General features: G+C 39.0%; 2 protein-coding genes across 2 annotated transcripts; both read left to right on the top strand.

Annotated features, from left to right (window-relative positions):
* The first annotated feature begins 2876 nt into the window (after positions 1-2876).
* Positions 2877-5114, top strand: LOC137738459 (geraniol 8-hydroxylase-like). Its single transcript, XM_068478087.1, has 2 exons — positions 2877-3831; positions 4307-5114. Exons 1-2 carry the CDS (start codon positions 2884-2886, stop codon positions 4910-4912), a joined length of 1554 nt encoding a protein of 517 aa, XP_068334188.1. The 5' UTR covers positions 2877-2883; the 3' UTR covers positions 4913-5114.
* A 5314-nt stretch (positions 5115-10428) lies between these two features.
* LOC137736260 (secreted RxLR effector protein 161-like) lies at positions 10429-11088 on the top strand. The gene has a single exon (XM_068475561.1). It carries the CDS (start codon positions 10429-10431, stop codon positions 11086-11088), a length of 660 nt encoding a protein of 219 aa, XP_068331662.1.
* The last annotated feature ends 9883 nt before the right edge of the window (positions 11089-20971 follow it).

The raw sequence follows: 20971 nt of genomic DNA on the forward strand, positions 1-20971 counted from the left end.
TAGGCGCGCCGAATCATCCCCTTCATTTTTTAGAACCTAGCCATAGAAAGTTTACAGCCTAGCTAGTCCACAAAAGTGATTCTTACAAGTAATGAACTGTTCTTTGTCGACAAACGAGTATTAGGTCAGTTAGAGTTTTGCATATTGCACTCGTTTTCTACACAAAAATTTCAAATTTTCTCCAACTCAATCAAAATAATTTAAAATTCTTCATCACAACAAAAATTGTCCACAAAAAGGCTTTTAAATGTGGACCCGGATATCTTCTGGACTCAAAAAATTCTGAGTCCAAGGATCAAATGATTCGGACTATTGAAATTTGACTACAAATAGGGGGCCGCTCTAAAAGTACAGAGGGCCCCTCTAAAAGTTATAATAATTGTAGCTGTTAGATCAAATTTCAACGGTCCGAATTATTTGGTCATTGGGCTCAGATTTTTGAGATCCGGAAAGGATCTGGCTCCGTTAAATGTCTTCAAAATACTGAAGAGATCGTATCACTTTATTCATTTGATGCATCTATGAAAGAACCACGTTTCACCAGTTGTATAATAATAGTATAACAAGTTGACTTCCTAAACTATATCTTGAAGGACATATACAAAGCAGATGGAACAATTGCATGTGTGCATGCCAAGGGATGGCGAATATAATGTTGTTGACCCTAAAAACTACCAAGCCTACGTGGCGCGTAGGTCGAGTAATTAATAAGCTAACTACGTTTTTCGATTGTGTGCGGGGCGTGCCAACTCGTGGTCGAGCTCGGCCGAGGAGTAAAATGTGTTGATGTCGCGTTAGGCGTGCTGCTGACTTCTTGATCTTGCGACTGCGGCCGAGGAAGGAACACATCTCGACCTTCGGGTTCTAGAGCCTGAAGACAAGGCTGCTAGTTCTGTGAAGTTCAATATCAAATTCGGCTTTCAGTGTGCCGAATATAGTAACCTGTAACACCTCACTTCGCCGAGAAGGCTAATGAGATGACTTCTGCCAATAAGGACTCGAAAATCCTTCTTGACTGAGACTTGGATAGATAACCAGTCGGCCTCGACGCAGTGCTGTTAATCCAAACTGAAGGTGCTCCACGGTCGGCTGATTCTACGGCAACAGTGTTGTTTATCCAAACTAAAGATGTCACCGGTTGCCTTCACAGTGCTGTTTATCCAAACTGAAGGTGTGTTGGCGAAAAAAAAATCTCAAGGTTATTGAGAGGTTTCGCGTAGAGTGAGAGTTTGCGCAGGGCAGTTTTGTATGTTGAATTGGAGGGCCTTAATGTTGTCTATGACTCTGTATTTATAGTGGTTGTATTTTGCTTAACACGGCCTGATAACTTTGTAGAGTCCAATCACCTATCTAACTGTGTAGAATATCGCCTGCTACGTTGACTCTGAACCATTAGATTGTGTGGAACCGCCTTATCCATCCGATATCCCCCAATTTTCCTTGAAATAAAGATATCTTTTCCACATGCATGGCCTGACCAAACGAATGCGTCCTATTCCAACTAAAACTTCTCTTTTTCCATCATGTTGGTCCAGGTACAACCATGCATGCATAATAAATTACCTTTAATATCAATATAATCTGATACTTTAAAGACCATCTTCCATCAAACTTATCATTTGACAGACTTCATGATAAGACAAAAACATATGCCATCCAACTCTTGCACGGCATCAGTCAAACACCCATTCAATCTCATCTGTACCTCTTTGTTCTCTTATCTGACCAACATTTAACTTGCACGCAAATTGTTGTTTAACCAGATAAGAGTCCCAAAGCTTGAGATATAGTTTGCTTCTTATCTATCTTGCATCAACATAATTCACCATCAAAAGATAATATCATGATTAAAACCACAATATATCATTCAATAATAATTATGTTAACTATTCTGCCATCCAACAGTTGAGAGCTATGTTCATCAACGACCTTGATTGCACGAGCCGATAATGTAAAATCAGGTCCAAACAAATGTAGGCTGTTACCCTTAGAGCATCTCCACCCTTTAGTGGAAGGCAAGCAATGAAGGGCAAGGACAATAAAATTGTCCTTACTATTTTTTCTGAACAGTAATTACCTTTGCGTAAGTCTATGCGTTTGGAAGAAAGAAATGCAAGAGCAAGGGCAACTACTATTTACAAATATAAATTTTTATGCTTTGTGCCTTGTAATTGTACACTTTATAAGTTTGTTCTTTAAAAATAAAACTCAGTATTTAACTCCAATAATTTAACTTTAAATACAAATCAAAACATAGCATTACAAACTCAGTATTTATCTCCTTTTGCCCTTGTACGCTTCAGCAATCAAATATCAATCGAAAAAGGAAATATGATGGAGAACTGTTGGGTTATGAATTTGATTGCTACCTGGTTGGTTTTCGGCTTAGTAATATAAAGCCGCCGCCGGCTCCTCAACATGATGGACTCGTGGCAAAAAATACCTTTGATGTCGTGTTCTTCCTGTCCTTTTACTTTGTACACATTATTCATGTTCTCCGTGTTTTCCATGTCCTTTTGGTTAAGAATTCAGATACATTGGCTTCATTTTCTTCAAGCCACGGTACCCCACTTCAAGGACTAGTTTGGAGTTGATATGCTATGAAAAAAAAAAAAACGTTGTTTTACCAAATACAATTTTAGCCTCGATTTTTTTAAAAACTACTTATAAAAGAATTTCACTAATGTCAAACCAGCTTTAAATTAACAACATAGCAAGTGAAATTTTTTTACTGAAAATACTAAGTAGGTTAATTTATTCACCAAAATGATGTGGCAGTACTTGTTAAGATCTAAACCTTACATTCTACGTCATTATGTGAGTAAAATACGATAAGTAAATTGGTCCCATTCATATATATAGATACATATCCCCAATGAAAAGATGTATTTATGTCCTCTCAATTGTGGCAAAATTTACAGATTGGGAGAAGAAATGGATTTCTTGAGTTGCATACTACTAGGTCTAATGGTTGCATGGATCTCAATTCACACCCTCTATTATTCGCTTGGAAGAAGATCATTAGATACCACAAGGCTTCCACCAGGACCAAACCCACTTCCCTTCATTGGCAATCTCTTAGAGCTTGGCAACAAACCCCATCTCTCTCTCACCAAGCTTTCACAACGTTATGGCCCAATTATGACTTTGCATCTCGGCCAAATAACAACCGTGGTAATTTCTTCATCAACCGTCGCCAAAGAAGTCCTCCGAACCCATGACCAACTCTTCTGCAACCGAACCGTCCCAGATGCGCTCCAAGCCTGTCAACATTCCACGTACAGCATGGCGTGGATACCGGTTTCAGCTACATGGAAAAACCTCCGCAAAACATGTAACTCGCAATTGTTCACCACCAAAATTCTCGACGCCAACCAAGCCAACCGTCACCTGAAAGTGCAAGAGCTCATATCCGACGTCAATGAAAGCGCTGTAAAAGGTGAGGTGGTTGATATCGGACGGGCTGCTTTCAAAACTACGCTCAATTTGCTATCGCGTACCATCTTCTCTGTGGATTTAGTGGACCCACACAGTGCTAGGGCGAGAGAGTTCAAGGAGCTGGTATGGAGTATTCTTGAAGAGTCTTTGAAACCTAACTTGGCTGACTATTTTCCTGTGCTGAAAAGGATTGATCCCCAGGGGATACGACGCCGTCAGACCGGTTACTACCGGAAGATGTTTGACATCTTTGATCGCTTGATGATGCAACGGTTTGAATCAAGAAAAGAGCTTGATTATGCCATGACTAATGATATGTTAGATACCCTGATAAACCTTAGTGAAAAGAAAAATGAGGATATGGACATGGATGAAACTCAACATCTGTTCCTGGTTAGTTGTCTACTTTCTGCTAGCTTCGTTGTTCTTGATCTTGGTGAACTTATTCTTTGAATTGATAATATGTTCATACTGAAAATTGCTCCGAGGTAAATAAGAATTATGTGCGAGTTGTCACTAGGTAATTATTAGCGTTGTGTGTTGTCTAAAATTGATCATCTAGTGTATTATTTCTCTAGTAAACACACAAATTTCATCTAGAAATATGATAGGGTGAGCTGATATAAGTAGTTTTTGATTTTTTACTTGTCCATCATCAACACTATTATTTATTATAGCATCAAGCTCAGGGAAGATCTTGTGAACATCTCTAAGTGCTGATCATAGTGCGTACATTGCCACGGTTTTGATTTTGTTACATACAAATTACGTGATCTTTTAGGGTTGTTGCATACGCATTTTTCTTATAGTGCTTCTTCAATATGTATAAGTGGGACAAGTGACTTCCACTTTTGTTCGTTCATTACAGGATCTATTTGCTGCGGCAACAGATACAACGTCATCCACATTGGAATGGGCAATGGCTGAGCTACTCCGCAACCCAGAAAAATTGTTCAAAGCCCAAGCGGAGCTGAAGCAGACCATCGGAAAAGGAAAACTGGTTGAGGAATCCGACATTGGTCAACTCCCTTACTTACAAGCAATAATCAAGGAGACCTTCCGTCTATACCCAGCAGCACCCTTACTACTTCCCCGAAAAGCCGAAATAGATGTTGAGATCTGCGGGTACGTTGTACCAAAAGGTGCACAAGTGTTTGTTAATGCATGGGCCATAGGAAGAGACCCTGGCATTTGGGACAACCCAGACTCGTTCATGCCAGAGAGGTTTTTGGGATCGGAAATTGATTTTACCGGCAAGAATTTTGAGCTTATTCCGTTTGGTGGTGGGAGGAGAATGTGTCCTGGTATGCCATTGGCAGTGAGAATGGTGAACTTGATGTTGGGTTCGCTTATTAACTGTTTCAGTAATTGGAAGCTTGAAGATGGAGTTACACTAGAGACTATGAACATGGATCAGAAGTTTGGCCTTACCTTACAAAAAGCTCAGCCTCTCAAAGCTGTGCCCATGTTATAGAAGAACCCAGCTTGATATCTATTTCAAGTCCGTACCATATAATTTTTAGAATCTAAATAAGAATCATGCTTGTAGATTATACCTAAATTTAGCCAAATTAGTTAGAGAAATGATTTGCATCCGAGTTCGAATCTGGTCTTTATAACTTAGAAATATTAAGTGTAGAATATTTGCTTATATAAAAAAATAAAAATTTCACGTTTGCTTGTGAGACTCCCCATTGATATTTTGTAACTTTCTGTAAGTGTGCCCGAATGCCCTTCTTGTATAGGAGTAGGCACCATATTCACAAATCTAGCCCAAGAACTCCAACTGGAGTTTAAAACCTAGTCTACAAAAGCGATTTTTACAAGTGATGCAACACTTGTTACATTTTTTTTTTAATCATATTTGTATATCTAATAGAGATAAGGTCTATCAATACATGTAGATTCTATCTTTATGGGATATATTGTACAAATTTGGTATGAAAATTGTAATAAAAATAGCATTTTTGTACAAGTAATGAACTGTTCTTTGTCAACAAACAGTGTCTCGTTTTTGTACAAGTAAGAGTAGCATTATGCCTTTGCAACTTGGACAAACAACGACTGTTGTAGTTTCTTCATCAATCGTAGCTAAAGATGTCCTCCAAACCCATGATCAATTCTTCTGCAACCAAACCATCCCGATGCCATCCAAGCCTGTGACCATGCTAAGGTTTGGTTTGGTATTGCTGTGCTTTGAAAAAAAAACTGTTTTTGTTGTGCTGTGAGAATAAACAGCTGTGAAATAAAGTAGCAAAGTGTTTGGTAAACTTTTTAGTAAAAGTGCTTTTGGAAAGAAAAAACAGTATTATAGTGTTTGGTAAACTTTTATGTAAAACAACTATGACTGTGTGAAATGACCAAAAATGGTATAATACTAGATGTGCCATTAATTTAATTTTCTTAACAAATAAATGTGAATTACTGAATATACTTTATTTTCAAAAGAAAAATATTTATAAACTTTATCTTAAATATTAATCAGTATGACAAACTACTTCAATTGAAATATTTTAGTCTAATTAGATGCATTCATCAAATTTCCAAGAATTATCTCTAGTCCTATTCAGCCAGACAACAAAATTAGCCATCTTTAACCTCATTACTTGGTTAAGTCAATGAAATCCTCTCCGTAACTCACCTGGTAGCAGGGATTAATGTCCCTTGAAGAAGTTGAAATGCTTTTGATCCCACTAATTCTAATTTTGCAAGTTGACCCTCAAGTGAGAGGCAATTAATCACTTCGGACATCATTTGTCTCTATTCACAGTACAAGTTTATTACTCTGAAATGTCCAAAAACAATTTGTAAGATTCTTCAAAGCTTAGCAATCGCAACTGTGGTTCCAATTCCAATTAAGTATAAAGTTGGAAACAATAGAAGACTTGAGATACGAAATTCAGTCCAACTAACATCAATGATACAACAACTTCAAATAATAACTTTCGTAAACCAATATGTAAGGACACAAAGCTAAATGAGCAACTGCGGTATCCGGTAAATATATAAAGATTGAAACAAAGAAAACAATAAGATAAGAAATTCTGAATGCAATGTGAGCAACAAAATCAATTACTTGGCACTGCCACTGCAGGAATTTAACAAAAGAAACTCCTCACATCAACCACCAATTGCGTTTCATGTATCGAAACTCACCAGATATGTGTTGGAAGCTAAACAGCTCCTGGAATCGAGGGATCGAAGGCAGCAAGGAGCTCCCAAGCATGGATGTTGTCTATATCGAAGAAGAAAGAAGAAATGAAGGGTTAGAGCCTCCAACGGCTAGGTTTTTCTTTAAATGTATGTGTGAGTGTGTGAGTGTGTGAGTGACAAGTGTACACTCCATATTACATCACTTAAAACCCAAATGAAGGGCTAGGATTCAATCTAGAGTAGTAAGGCTGAAATGGTTGTTAAGCTTCTTGTCACTCACTCTTTAAACAAGTATGGGTTATGGCAATGCACCATACCCTATAAACATTCACCTACTTAATGAAATCAGTGTTGATGCATTTTGCACAGCCTTGAAGCCGTAAAACACACTCCAAAAGGCATCTCCATTCTCTATCAAGTCCAACCAAAACACCTAAACAAACAAACTTTATCATGGTATCAAAGCTTAGTTTCTGATCTTACAACTTTCTGGGTGTAATCTGTGCAAGTTGAGATCTTTGGGAGCACTTGTGTAGTGTCCTCAACAACAAACAACCCTGCAAATGAAGGGATCCAGCAGTAGCAGTGAGCTAAAAGCTCTAATCCTTGATAGGGAGAACTATGACTTTTGGAGAATAAGAATGACAACCATTTTCAAGTCCTATGATCTATGGGATATGGTTCGATACGGGTATGAACTACTTGAGATGGAGGTCGATACGGGTATGAACTACTAGAGCACTTGGAATCATCCAAGGTGTTGTCTCAGACTCCATTTTCCCGAGGATATCAAATGAAGAGAGTACAAAGGGAGCTTAGGAAGTTTTACAACAAGAGTACAGAGGAGACACCAAAATCAGAAAGGTAAAACTTTAATCCCTTAGAAGAGATTTTGAGTATACAAGAATGAGGGAGAATGAGCTGTTAAAAGACTACTTTACTAGGCTATTTGATGCTGTAAACAAAATGAAAACATATGGTGAGGAACTGCCTAATGAAAGAATTGTCCAGAAACTGTTGATTAGTTTGACTAAACCCTATGATTCAATAGTGAGTGTCATTGAAGAAACCAAAGACACTGAAACTCTTAGTGTGCAAGATGTGATGGCATCTTTAAGAGCTTTTGACCAAAGGCTCGAGAGGCATGTTGATTTTGCACATGAGAAAGCTTTTCAACCACTCAATGTTGGATCTAGTAGTCAAGCTAGTGCAAGCAACAAAAAAAACCACAGTGGAAGGGCAAGAACAAGAAATGGGAAGGAAAAGGGTATCAAAACCCTAGACCTAACCAAGGCAGCTACTCAAATGAAGGTCCAAGAATTAAGCGGCAATGCAAGCAGTGTGACAAATTCCATCTTGGAGAGTGTTGGTTCAAGGACAAGCCTAGGTGCCACAGATGTAACAGGTTTAGGCACATCATGAAGGATTGTAAATCAAAGAATGTGCAGCAAGTGAACTGTGCAAATCAAGTGGAAGAAGAAGAAAATGTGTTTTGTGCTTTCAGTGCAAAAGTAGAGAAAAACAATAAAGTGTGGTACATTGACAGTGACTGCAACAACCATATGGCTGCACATGAGTCATTACTCATTGATATTGATACAAACTTCACAGAAAAAGTGAAAATAGGAGATGGTAACATTGTCAAAGCCATTGGAAGATAAACTCTGGTCATTAACACCAAGAAAAAAAAGAAGATGCATAAGGGAGGTGATGCTAGTGCCTGGATTTGATGAGAATCTACTTAGTGTGCGTCAAATGATGGAGCATGGCTATTTATTACTCTTTGGGGGAACTGTGGTCGAGATCTGTGATGACAGATCCCTATCAAACCTAGTGACTAGAGTGGAAGTGAAAAACAGAAGCTTTCCACTTATGCTGAAGTACCTAGAGGAAGTGGCAAGGAAAACAAGCGTGACAGGTTCTAAGAAGCTATGACACAAGAGGTTTGGTCATTTAAACATGACAAGCTTACAAAATCTGCAAAAGCATGAAATGGTGTAAAGTATACCAAGAATGGATCAATGCAATGAAACCTGTGAAGGGTGTGTTTGGCAAGCATCACAAAGATCCATTTGAAGCTGGAAAGGCTTGGAGGGCAATAAAGCCACTCGAATTGATTCACACAAATATGTGTGGACCAATGCAAACAACAACAATCAGTGGAAACAGGTATTTCCTAACCTTCATTGATGACTACTCACGGATGTGTTGGGTGTATTTCATGAGGTTCAAGTATGAGGTATTCACAATATTCAAGAAGTTCAAGGCAATGGTGGAATTGCAAAATGGATATCAAATCAAAAGACTGAGAAGTGATAGGGGAGGTGAGTACACCTCACATGAGTTCAATGTATTCTGTGAAGATGTGGGATTGGAGAAGTAACTCACTGTGGCATATTCACCATAACAGAATGAGATTGCAGAAATGAAGAATAGGACTATAGTTGAAATGGCTAAGTCTATGATGCATGAGAAGAACATGCCCTATATATTTTGGGGTGAAGCCGTGAACACCTCAGTGTACCTATTAAATAGGTGCCCTACTAAAACATTGGATAAGAAGGCACCATTTGAAGTGTTCAGTGGAATGAAGCCTTATGTGAAGCATCTGAGGGTGTTTGGCTCAGTGTGCTATACTCACATTCCTCAACAACTAAAGCACAAGTTGGAGAAATCAAGCAACAAGGGTGTTTTTATGGGTTATGGAACCAGCGAGAAAGGGTACAGAGTTTACAATTTGTCAACTCAAAAGATAATCCTATCAAGGGATGTTATCTTTGATGAAGACTCAACATGGAACTAGGAAACAAGGGTAGAAGAGAATGACAGTGTCTCTCTACAACTTAACATCAACAAAAGGCAAACAAGGAAGCCTATGAAGACCTCAGCTCAAGAAAAAGTCACAGAGAATGGTGACATACAAGGGACTCCACAACAAGCAAGCATGAGTCCGCAACCAAGTTAATCACAAATAACAACTCCAAGTTCAACTCCAGTGAGGTTGAGAAGCTTAGATGAGATTTACGCTACATGTAACTACTGTGTAGTGGAACCAGAATCATATGAAGAAGCTAAGAAAGACAAAGCTTGGAAGAAAACAATGAAGGAAGAACTTGAAATGATTGAGAAAAATGACACTTAGGAACTTGTAAATTGACAAAGTGACAAGCCTGTGATTGGTGTGAAATGAGTGTACAAAGTGAAGCTCAACCTAGATGGTTCTATGCAAAATAACAAGGCCAAATTGGTAGCTAAAGGCTACTCACAGAAGCCTGGTGTAGACTTCAATGAAACATTTGCTCCAGTAGCAAGGTTAGACACTATAAGGACCTTGATTGCCCTAACAGCTAAGAAGGGTTGGAAGTTGCATCAATTGGATGTCAAATCTACATTTCTAAATGGAGTGCTAGAAGAAGAGGTGTTTGTCGAACAACCTCAAGGGCTCACAAGTTAAGATTTTCCAGAGAAGGTGTACAAGCTAAGGAAGGCACTATATGGCCTAAAGCAAGCTCCAAGAGCTTGGTACAGTGAGATTGATTCCTATTTCACTAAGAAACGATTTTAGAAAAGTTTTAGTGAAGCTACACTCTACACCAAGACATGAAGCAACAACAAGACACTCCTTGTCTCAATCTATGTGGATGATGTTGTCTACACTGGAAATGATGATGCAATGATTGAAAAGTTCAAAGAATAGATGATGAAGAGGTATGAGATGACTGATCTAGGCATCTTGCATCATTTTCTTGGCATTGGGGTAATTCAAGAAGCAAATAACATATTTATTCATCAAAGGAAGTATGCTGAAACTTTACTTGAAAAGTTTGGGCTGAAGGGATGCAAACCTGTCTCTACACCCTAATTGCAAATAAGAAGCTTAAGAAAGATAATGGAAGTGAACCTGTAGATGTTAGTCTCTACAAAAGCATTGTTGGTAGTCTATCGTACCTAACTGCAACAAGGCCAGATCTAATGTTCTCAACAAGCCTACTTTCTAGGTTTATGCAGAATCCTAGCAAGATACACATGGGGACAACAAAGAGAGTTCTAAGATATATGCAAGGAACACTTGATTATGGGATCAAGTATGAAATGGGGACGTCAACTATCCTAACTGGATTTTGTGACAGTGACTGGGGTGGCAGTGAAGATGATAGCAAAAGCACATTGGGCTATGCTTTCACTTTTGGTTTAGGGGTTTTCTCGTGGGCCTCTGTAAAGCAACAAAGTGTTGCACTGTCCACAGGTGAGGCAAATTATGTGAGTGCATCAAAAGCTACAACTCAAGCTATTTGGCTAAGGTTCATACTTAAAGACTTTGGGGAATTGCAAGTTGATGCCATACTGCTTCTGTGTGACAACACCTCTGCAATCGCCATGACAAAAAACCCAGTATTTCATCAGAGAACAAAGCACATCAAAAGAAGATATCATTTCATCAAAGAGGCATTGCAGGACAACACAATCAAGCTAATCTATTGCAGCACAGAAAATTAGATCGCAGACATTTTCACAAAAGCATTATCGAATATGAGATTTAATTACCTAAAGGGATTGCTTGGAATGACTCCCAAAAGCAGTTTAGAAGGGAGTGTTGGAAGCTAAACAGCTCCTGGAGTCGAGGGATCGAAGGCAACAATAAGCTCCCGAGCATGGATGTTGTCTGCATCGAAGGAGAAAGAAGAAATGAAGGGTTAAAGCCTCAAATGGCTAGTTTTTTTGTTTAAATGTATGTGTGAGTGTGTGAGTGACAAATGTACACTCCATATTAGATCACTTAATACCCAAATGAAGGGCTAGGATTCAATCTAGAGTAGTAAGGCTGAAATGGTTGTTAAGCCTCTTGTCAATCACTCTTTAAACAAGTATGGGTTACGACAATAAACCATACCCTACAAACATTCATCTACTTAATGAAATCAATGATGATGCATTTTGCACAACCTTGAAGCCGTAAAACACACTCCAAAAGTCCTCTCTATTCTCTGTCAAGTCCAACCAAAACACCTAAACAAATAAACTTTATCAATATGCTCACAAATTCATACTAATAATTATTTTAAAAACAGACATAGAAGCAAAATAAGAGCGAGGATGCAGTGCAGTGCAGACTTACCCGAAAACTATGTGAGATTGCGAATTATAGGAACTAAATGGCTTTGGATTTGCGTTTTAGGTTCTGGTTATCTAGAGGTAGACGTCACAAAATTATATATCCGCCAACGAGAGCGAGCAGCAAGAGTAAAGTTAATTATTTTCAATGGAAATATTGAAAAATAAAGAATAAAACTTTACCATGGGAATCTGCAAGCAGAGATAGAGAGAGAGCACCTGACTACCTGACGACTGAGAGAAGTAGAACATGTACGAGAGAGAGGGAGATGAGAGAAAGAGAAGGGAAAGAAATTTTGCGGCAGAATAGTGGAGAAAGAAGGTATAACTGGGTATAAGAAAGTTTCATTAAACTTTACTGTTCATCCGCCTACTTTGAAAAAAAGTTGGTTTTGAGAAGCAGCAAAATGCTGCTTCCATTTTTCAGCTTATTTTGGCTAGAACTTTGAAAAAAAAGCACTTATTTTTACATTTACAACACACATATTTTAGTCCCCAACTTTTTTTCATAGCTACTTTTTTTTATAATTTCAGTTGTGCCAAACTGGTACTAAGTGCGGTATGCCCTGGCTACCGATTTCAGCGGCATGGAAATACCTTCGAAAAATATGTAACTTTCACTTGTTTGCCATCGAATTTCTCTGACGCCAAATGTCACGTAAAAGTTCAAGAGCTCATATATGAGGTTAACGAAGGCATTGTAAAAAGTAAACGGTTGATGTTGGAAGTGTCGCTTTCAAAACTCCGCTCAACTTTATGTCGCGTATGGTATTCTCTGTGGACTTGGCGAACCCAAATAGTGAGATGGCTTGAGAGTATAAGGAAGTGCGGGGTATTACGGAAGAGGCTGGGAAGCTAATCTTGGCTGACTATTTTCTTATGCTTAAGAAGATCAATGCCATGGGAATACGACATCGTTTGGCATATCACTTCTAGAAGAATCGACCTCTTTGACCGCATGATCACACAAGGTTGGAATCAAGAAAATCACATGATTCACAACTAATTATATATGTGTGAAGTTTTTAATTCTCATCGAACGAATAAGACTTCACATACCAAGTGTCCTAATGGATACAAGAGTCCTTTAACAACTACATAAGTTACATACTAAATTCAATTACAAATAATGATCTGAGAGCTATAAGGGGTGGCAACAATCGGAGATTCGCAGGTATAGAACAATCCTAAATCCGTAATACCTTTGAGGTAGCGGAAAATGTCTTTAACACCATTCCAGTGTCTACATGTGGGCACATTGTTGTATCTAGCCAATAGATTCACAGCGAAGGAAATGTCGGGTCTAGTGCACTGAGCCAAGTATAATAAAGCCCCAATTGCACTTAGGTAAGGAACTTCAGGTTCCAAAATCTCTTCCTCATCCTCATTTGGACGGAAGGGATCTCGTTTAGTATTAAGAGTCCGAACGACCATGGGTTTACTTGAAGGCTTCGCTTTATCCTCATTAAAACGACGTAACACCTTTTGGGTGTAGTTCGATTGATGTATTAGGATTTCATCTGAACAATGCTCGATCTCTAGGCCGAGATAGTATCGAGTTTTCCCAAAATCCTTCATCTCAAATTCCGATTTCAGGTGTGCAACAATTTCCTCAAGCTCTGCGGGAGTCCCAATGAGGTTCATGTCATCGACATAAACTGCAACAATTGCAAATCCGGAATATGACTTCTTTATGAACACACATGGGCATAGTTCGTTGTTCACATAACCCTGACTTGTCAAATATTCACTCAGACAGTTGTACCACATTTGCCTGGATTGTTTCAATCCGTAGAGTGACCTCCTTAACCTAATTGAGTGAGTGTTTCGTGGTCTAGAACTATTTGGACCAGTTAATGAAAGTCTTTCTTGAACTTTCATATAGATTTCCGTATCTAGATCCCCATAGAGATACACGGTTACCACGTCCATAAGCTGCATATTCAGTTTTTCAGAAACTACCAAACTGATTAGGTAGCGGAACGTTATAACGTCCATTACGAGGGAATACGTCTCCTCATAATCAATTCCGAGGCGCTAAGAGAAGCCTTACGCTATGAGGCGTGCTTTGTATCGCACTATTTCATTCTTCTCATTACGCTTTCTCATGAAAACCCACTTGTAGCCAACAGGCTTTACACGTGGTGATGTAAGAACAATAGGTCCAAACACTTTACGTTTCGCGAGCGAATCGAGTTTGACCTGGATTACTTGTTTCCAGTTTGACTAATCGTTTCTACATCGACATTCATCGATGGAACGTGATTCAATATCATCACTAAGCATGATGTCAGTAGCCACTGAGTACGCGAATGCATCGTCGACGATCATCTCATTCCTATTCCAAACTTCATCCAATACTGTGTAGTGGACTGAAATCTCGCATCTCAGGAGGCCGGCATGTTTCATCTGAAGTATCACCGTAATCTAGAATAACCTTATGCGTTGGAACGGATGAGTGAACGATGGTCAGATTCAAACTAGGGTCACTAGTTGGTGCCATATTCCTTTTCTGGGGTTGTGAATTCTTTTGAACCAGGGGGTCTGCCACGCTTCAGGGTCGGAGCAAATAATTGGCTAGCTACCAATGTACCTTGTCGTGTGGAGGGTGTGGCCTCTCTACCTTCGGGGACGGTCCAGCTTTCCTAGATGGGCAATTGACATACGCAGGGTACATTTATCCTTACAGGTGTGTTTGCAGCAGGTATATGTGATATTGTCACCTTTGCTAGATCATTAAAAGCATCCGGCATACTTTAAGCAATGCTCTGAAGATCTACAATTCATCGCACCTCAGTTTCAAACTGGGCAGTGTGGGGATCTAAGTGAGACATAGTGGGAGCATACCACGACAATTCGCGGCATTCTATAGGAACGTTAGCATACTTATCTCCCCCTAACGACATGAAGACTGTCTCATCAAAGTGACAATCCGCAAAACGTGCGGTAAAGAGATTTCCTGTCAAGGGTTATAAGTATCGAACAATTGATGGCAAATCATAACTGACATAGATTCCCATTTTTCTCTGAGGACCCATTTTGGTACGTAGTGGTGGCGCTATTGGCATATAAGTGGTGCACCTAAACACCCGTAAATGCTAGATGTCAGGCTCTTATCCAATGACCAACTGGTACGGTGAATGTGGTTAGGTAGCGGTGGGCCTTAGGCAGACCAACATAGTTGTGTGTAATATTGCATAGCCCCAAGCAGATACCGGCAGTTTGGTTCTCATAACCAAAGTCCGAGCTATCAATTAAAGGCGCTTTATGAAAGCTTCTGCCAGGCCGTTTTGGGTGTGAACATGGGGCACATGATGTTCCACATCAATCCCTACTGACATGCAATAATCATTAAAAGTCTGTGATGTAAACTCTCCAACGTTATCCAGTCGAATCGACTTAATCGGATAATCAGGGTGGTGAACTCTTAGCTTAATGATTTGAGCTAGGAGTTTAGCAAATGTGTGACCATCTTGTCAATGCATCAACCAACACCATAAAATATTTAAATGGTCCGCATGTTGGTTGGATAGGTCCACAAATGTCCCCTTGAATCCTCTAAAGAAATTTAGGGGGATCGTGAATAATCTTTGTATGGAAGGGTTGAATATTCAACTTCCATAAAGAACATGCTTTGCATGACAGAAATCCAACATAGGGATGTAACTTATGCCCGTGAGAATATTTGAGGATACGATGCATCATGTCACGTCCAGGATGTCCAAAACGATTATGTCAAAGCAACAAAGTGTCCTGGAACTCAGGCATAGGGCCGACCACACTGTGGGCTTTTATGCCGCGAATGGTTATGATGTACAACCCACTCGGCAGACGTTCCAACTTCTCGTGAATATGTTTCTGGCCATATTCGTATAAAGTGATACAAAGAAATTCAGAACTATGATCTTCAGTGGTTTCAAGATGATATTTATTATCTCGAATATCTCTAAAGCTCAGTAACGTTTTGCCAAAACGTGGAGAATAGATTGCCTCCTTAATGGTCAAGATTGTACCATTAGACAACATGATACATGCCTTTCTGTACCCTTCAATCAGGTTGGATGGGCCTAAGAGAGTTGTCAAATGAGCTTTCTTGGGTATTAAGTTAGTAAAATAGTGTCGTTCATGCAAGATGGTGTGCGTGGTTGTACTATCTGCAAGACAACTAACTTCCCCACTAGACATACCTAGAAATAAATTGATTGAATTGGTCACATGCAAAAATATAAGTCCATTCATTCAATTAAGCAATTCGAGAGAATAATATCCATTCAATTAACAATCCATAATTCAAAACAAACCAAAACCAAACAAATTATTCCAAATACATAGAAAAGTTGTTCAAAATTAAACCATAAACCTAACAAATAAGGGGGGGGGGAGGGCCGGCCACTCCTAGTGGGTTCGGCCACTAGGGGTTAAACACCCTAAAAACATGTCTAATTTATTCATCCATAGGCGATGATGCCTCCTAAAAGTCCGATATCTCCATGGATGTAGTTGCATCTTCCAGATGATCCACATGTGCAAAGTTAGACTCACGACGGGAACGATACTTGGCAATGGCCTCAGGGAAACTCGGCATACGCATGACCAATGATCCTTGGATCCACAACGATAACACATGTCCATTTTAGTAGAAGCAACCTGAACGGGAGCTTTGCCCTTGTTCTTGAAGTTTGGGGTCTTAAGGGCGAGTGTTGGGATGTTGCTGGGTCACATTTCTTCCCTTAGGTGCGGTACTCTGTTGACCTTGGGCCCGTGGTTGGGCTTGCCGCCCATTACCATGGCCACGACGGTTATTTCGTCGGCTATGGCTGCTTTCGAGCCAGTGGGTTAAGCTTGATGATTCTTCATCAAAAGCTGGTTCTGCTTTTCAGCGAGAAGTAAAACAGAGATCAAATCAGAGAACTTTGTGAATTTCTATGCCCGATATTGTTGCTGCAGGACAATATTGGTGGCATGGAAGGTTGAATAGGTATTCTCTAGGAGATCTGATTCGATTAGTTCAACTTTGCAAAATTTCAACAAAGAACGGATTTTACAAATTTCAGAGTTGTATTCATTCATGGTTTTGAAGTCTTGGAAGCGAAGATGCTGCCAGTCGTGTCTTACTTCAGGCAAGTATATGCCTTTCTGGTGATTGAAACGATCAGCCAGAGTAAGCCAGAGGGTGCGTGGGTCCTCCTCAGCGAGGTACTCAGTCTGCAGTGCATCATGGATGTGTCTTCAAATGAAGATCATTGCAGTAGCCTTCTGAGCTTCATCAACAGGTTTGTCGGCAATAGATGCCTCGATGATGGCTCTAATGCCCTTTGCAGTGAGATGGAGCTTCACGTCTTGAACCCACTTCAGATAGCTTCTTCCAGATACTTCTAGAGTGGAGAAATCGAGTTTGTTCAAGTTCGACATGTCCCTAAAACGGAGGGAGAAAATGTGATTAGTCATATGGTAAGCCATAGACATATATCGTAGAACATACAGGTTCTATAAACATGTAGTGGTTTAATTTATGCATGAAAACTACAGGTTTCATGTGGTATGTTTTGAATGAAAACTTCAGGTTTCAAAGGCATAAATTTGAAATTACAGGTTCAATTTAGTTTTTATGAACAATTAGTTCATAATGAGAGGTTCCTGCAAGAAACACAGAATGCAATATGCTGATTTAAGTATAGTGGATTTGAGTTTCTTCGGGAACTCAAGTGTGAGAGCTTCATTACTACGAAAGTATGTGACGGTTCAAAGTATAAAAATAAATTATTGAATTGTTAATGTCCAAAAGTGATCTTCAGGTTAATAATTTTGGATTCATTATCAGATTAATGGATTGTAGGTCACTTTTAATTAATTCAATAAATCGGGCCATATCGGGTCGATTGTAGAAGCAAAATAATATTATTGGATCGAAAATATAGCCACAAAATAATATTGGGCTTGGTGTTGTGGGTTAAGTGGCATGGGTTTGGGTGCCTTAAGTATAAGGCAAGGCCCAAAAGACCTCGGCGGTGGGTTACAGGCCACATAGGTGAGGGAGAAGCCCCAGCTGCAGCTTGGTTTCAATTTGGGTTGAAGGGGGTGCATAGGACAATGCCCAGTAAGTGTTGGCCTTGTGGGTGATGCACGGGGGATTAAAACCCAGCCCCATGGGCTGGCATGTGGGTTCGAATGGGAGCCCAGCCGCATAGGCTGGCTTCTTGTGCTGCGATCCCAAGGAAACAAGGCCCAATCAAGTGGGCTGGCACCAGAGAGAGCAGGTATGCGGGCCTGGATGCGTGCGGGACAAGGACCCAGCAAGCAAGGCTTGCCATGGGTTTGGTCTGGATCCATGAAAGCTGCGGGCCTCCTCAATGATAGAACTAGGGCTGTAGGCCTATTCTAATCAATTAGGCCGAAGGCCTGGAGGTCCAAGTAGGTGCAGCAAAGCACATAAGGCTGTTACTGATGTTGTGCCGCAGAGGTGGTACCATCCAATGTCCAATTTCCCTTTTTTTTCAAAAAAAAAAAAAAAAAAAAAAAAAAAAAAAAAAACCCCCAGGGTTTAGGAAACCCTAAATATGCTTCTAATTTATTTTGTACAATTTGACTCACAAATTCCACATAATAATTTAATTGTGCGATGCATGAAACAAATATATATATATATATATATATATATTGAAAAATATATGAACATATACAATATATATATCGGAAGGAAAATGTAAACATAGGGGGTTCATGCATCATGGGGAATGTTTTCATGCTTCGTGAACGTTTCAAATATCTTCCTTTATTTTAAGTGTACCTGATTAGCAGAAAACTAATAAGCCTTTGAATGTGGTGGATGATAGCCTCCTCCTACGATGCGTCAATTCCTCAGCTTCTGGCAAGATCGTGCTGATAACGTGTTGTAGGCCTATTCGATTGAACGATCTAGGGTTTAGAGAGAGAGAGGGGTTCGGCAATATTGAGAGAGAAGAGAGATTGATTTAATTGTGAGGTGTGTTTGATTCACCTCATTGTGCCTTTATTTATAGTAGTAGAAAGGGTAAAACCTTTCCCTTTAGAATTACATCATTTTATAGGTAATCTAATCCTAATAGGAATATATAATACTTTCCCAAATTCCCTAGGATTTACACAATCACATCCTTATTCTAAATATGACTGCAACATGCACCAAGTTCAATATAAAAAACCTAATGCCAAACTGTTTATAACAAAGCGAAGCGAGTGAGCAGAATAAAAGATTCGTAAATTTCCGCAGAACCTACGATTTACATTAAGTTCGAAAATTTCGGCCGAATATTTCTGAGTAGATTCGGACATTTCTGCCGTTGGCTGTTTGCAAATTGTAGTTTTTTTCCCCTCTCTAGCTCCATTGAAATTTGAATCTGTTTATTTTTCCATTAAACCATAAGGGCTAATATGCTTTTTTACCAGTCATTGCCTCCTGTGCTGTCCAATATGGAATAGGGTTTGCGGTACTATAGAATAATATTTAGACAGTTTGATGTAACCCCAAGTACACTCGTGTGTTCTAGGAAAAATCCCAGTCACGTTAAATCTTTTGAATCTTTTGACCATCATTTCACATAAGCAAAACTTTCCATTTAAATGGTGATGAGTTCGACGATATTATAGGTTACAAATTTCTTATGTTTTTGTACCTAGTTTACCGGCCCTTCCATAGCTATTGGGCAAATATTTAACCATTTTCATATATTTAGAACTCATTTAAAAGTATTTTTGAAACGACTGAAAACGTTTTTAGAGAAATGTTTTTGGATTTCAAAGGCACTTAGAATGCTTTCTACAAGAAGCGCCAGTTATGTGCTTGTTGCAGGAAGCACTTTAAAGTGTTTTTCCAGAATTCACTTTATTTTCATATATTTAGGACTTATTTGGAAGTATTTTTGAAATGACTGAAAGCGCTTTTAGAGAAATGATTTTGGATTTCAAAAGCACTTGGAGTGCTTTCCACAAGAAACATCAGTTATGTGCTTGTTGCAAGAAGCATTTTAAGTGCGTTTCCAGGATTCACTTGCATTTTAACTAAGGATTAGATTCAAAATATTTTCACCAAAAACACTTTTAGCCATTTTAAAAACATTTTCAAATCAGCCCTTAATTTTGAATTGTAGAAGACCAACAATACACTACCTCCTTTACGAGGCCACATTATTACATTAATACGAGTTTGAATTTGCTGCTTCATTTATCATTAATGTTGTAGATAGTATTTTCCATTTTAGACTGTTTAATTTGAATTTTGAAATTTTTATTTACAAACACAATCTTTCGAAAGCTCACATAAAATATGATATTATATTTGTTCAAGAGGTAAATTATCGCAATCGAACTTGATTCTATACTAGAGGTAGAATACCTTAGCTACATGTTGATCATTCAATGTATTGTATCTTTGTTCATGAAAGTATCGTGGTGGGTTTGATACCCATTTTATAGACTCTGAGTTTTGATGCCGAATGTTTTTAATATCGAATGCATAGGGTATTGTTTGCGGAATTTTGATACCAAACGTATAGGTACTGTGGGAGGATTTTGCAAAATAAGGGGTTAAATCAAAACGACATAAATTTTGAGTTAAACAAAAAAGTAGTTATGTCGTCATTTAGTACTACGGTCTAATTATATTTCTCTTCACTTGTAAGTGAGAGGTTTTAGATTTGATTCTCACAAAATGATAATTTGAACCATATTATTGCTAGCATATTGTGAGGCCAAGTTCACCCTCTGCTTCTCAGTGTAAATAATATCGTTTGTTAACCATTCTACCACCCGCAACAACAACATTATAATCTCCTTTTCCCTTGTACGTTTCATCATCTAAATGTCAATCCAAAAAGAAAACATGATGGAGGAGTGGTGGGTTTTCAATTTGATTGCTACCTGGTGGGTTTTCGGCTTAGTAATATTAAGCCGCCGGCGGCTCCTCAACATGATGGACTTGTGGCAAAAGATACTTTTGATTCTCTTCGTGTCCTTTTCCTTTGTACACATTACTCATGTTCACCGTGTTCTCCGTGTTTTCCATGTCCTTTTGGTTAAGAATTCAAATGCATGGGCTTCATTTTCTTCAAGTCACGGTACGCCACCTTAAGAGCTAGTTTGGAGTTGTACTAAGAAAAAAAAGCGTTGTTTTCAGAAATAGGGATATGAAAGAACCACGTCTCACCAGTTTGTATAATAATTGTATAACAATTGGACTTCCCAAACTATATCTTGAAGGATATTTACAAAGCAGATGGAACAATTGCATGCA

Source organism: Pyrus communis, chromosome 6 (genome assembly GCF_963583255.1).
Source record: "Pyrus communis chromosome 6, drPyrComm1.1, whole genome shotgun sequence".
Classification (NCBI taxonomy): domain Eukaryota; kingdom Viridiplantae; phylum Streptophyta; class Magnoliopsida; order Rosales; family Rosaceae; genus Pyrus; species Pyrus communis.

Excerpts from the sequence above, each read along its gene's own strand:
- LOC137738459 (XM_068478087.1), top strand. The coding sequence starts at position 2,884 with ATGTATTTATGTCCTCTCAATTGTGGCAAAATTTACAGATTGGGAGAA. Across the intron at positions 3,832-4,306 it reads AAACTCAACATCTGTTCCTG|GATCTATTTGCTGCGGCAAC; the intron begins GTTAGTTGTCTA and ends CGTTCATTACAG.
- LOC137736260 (XM_068475561.1), top strand. The coding sequence starts at position 10,429 with ATGCAAACCTGTCTCTACACCCTAATTGCAAATAAGAAGCTTAAGAAA.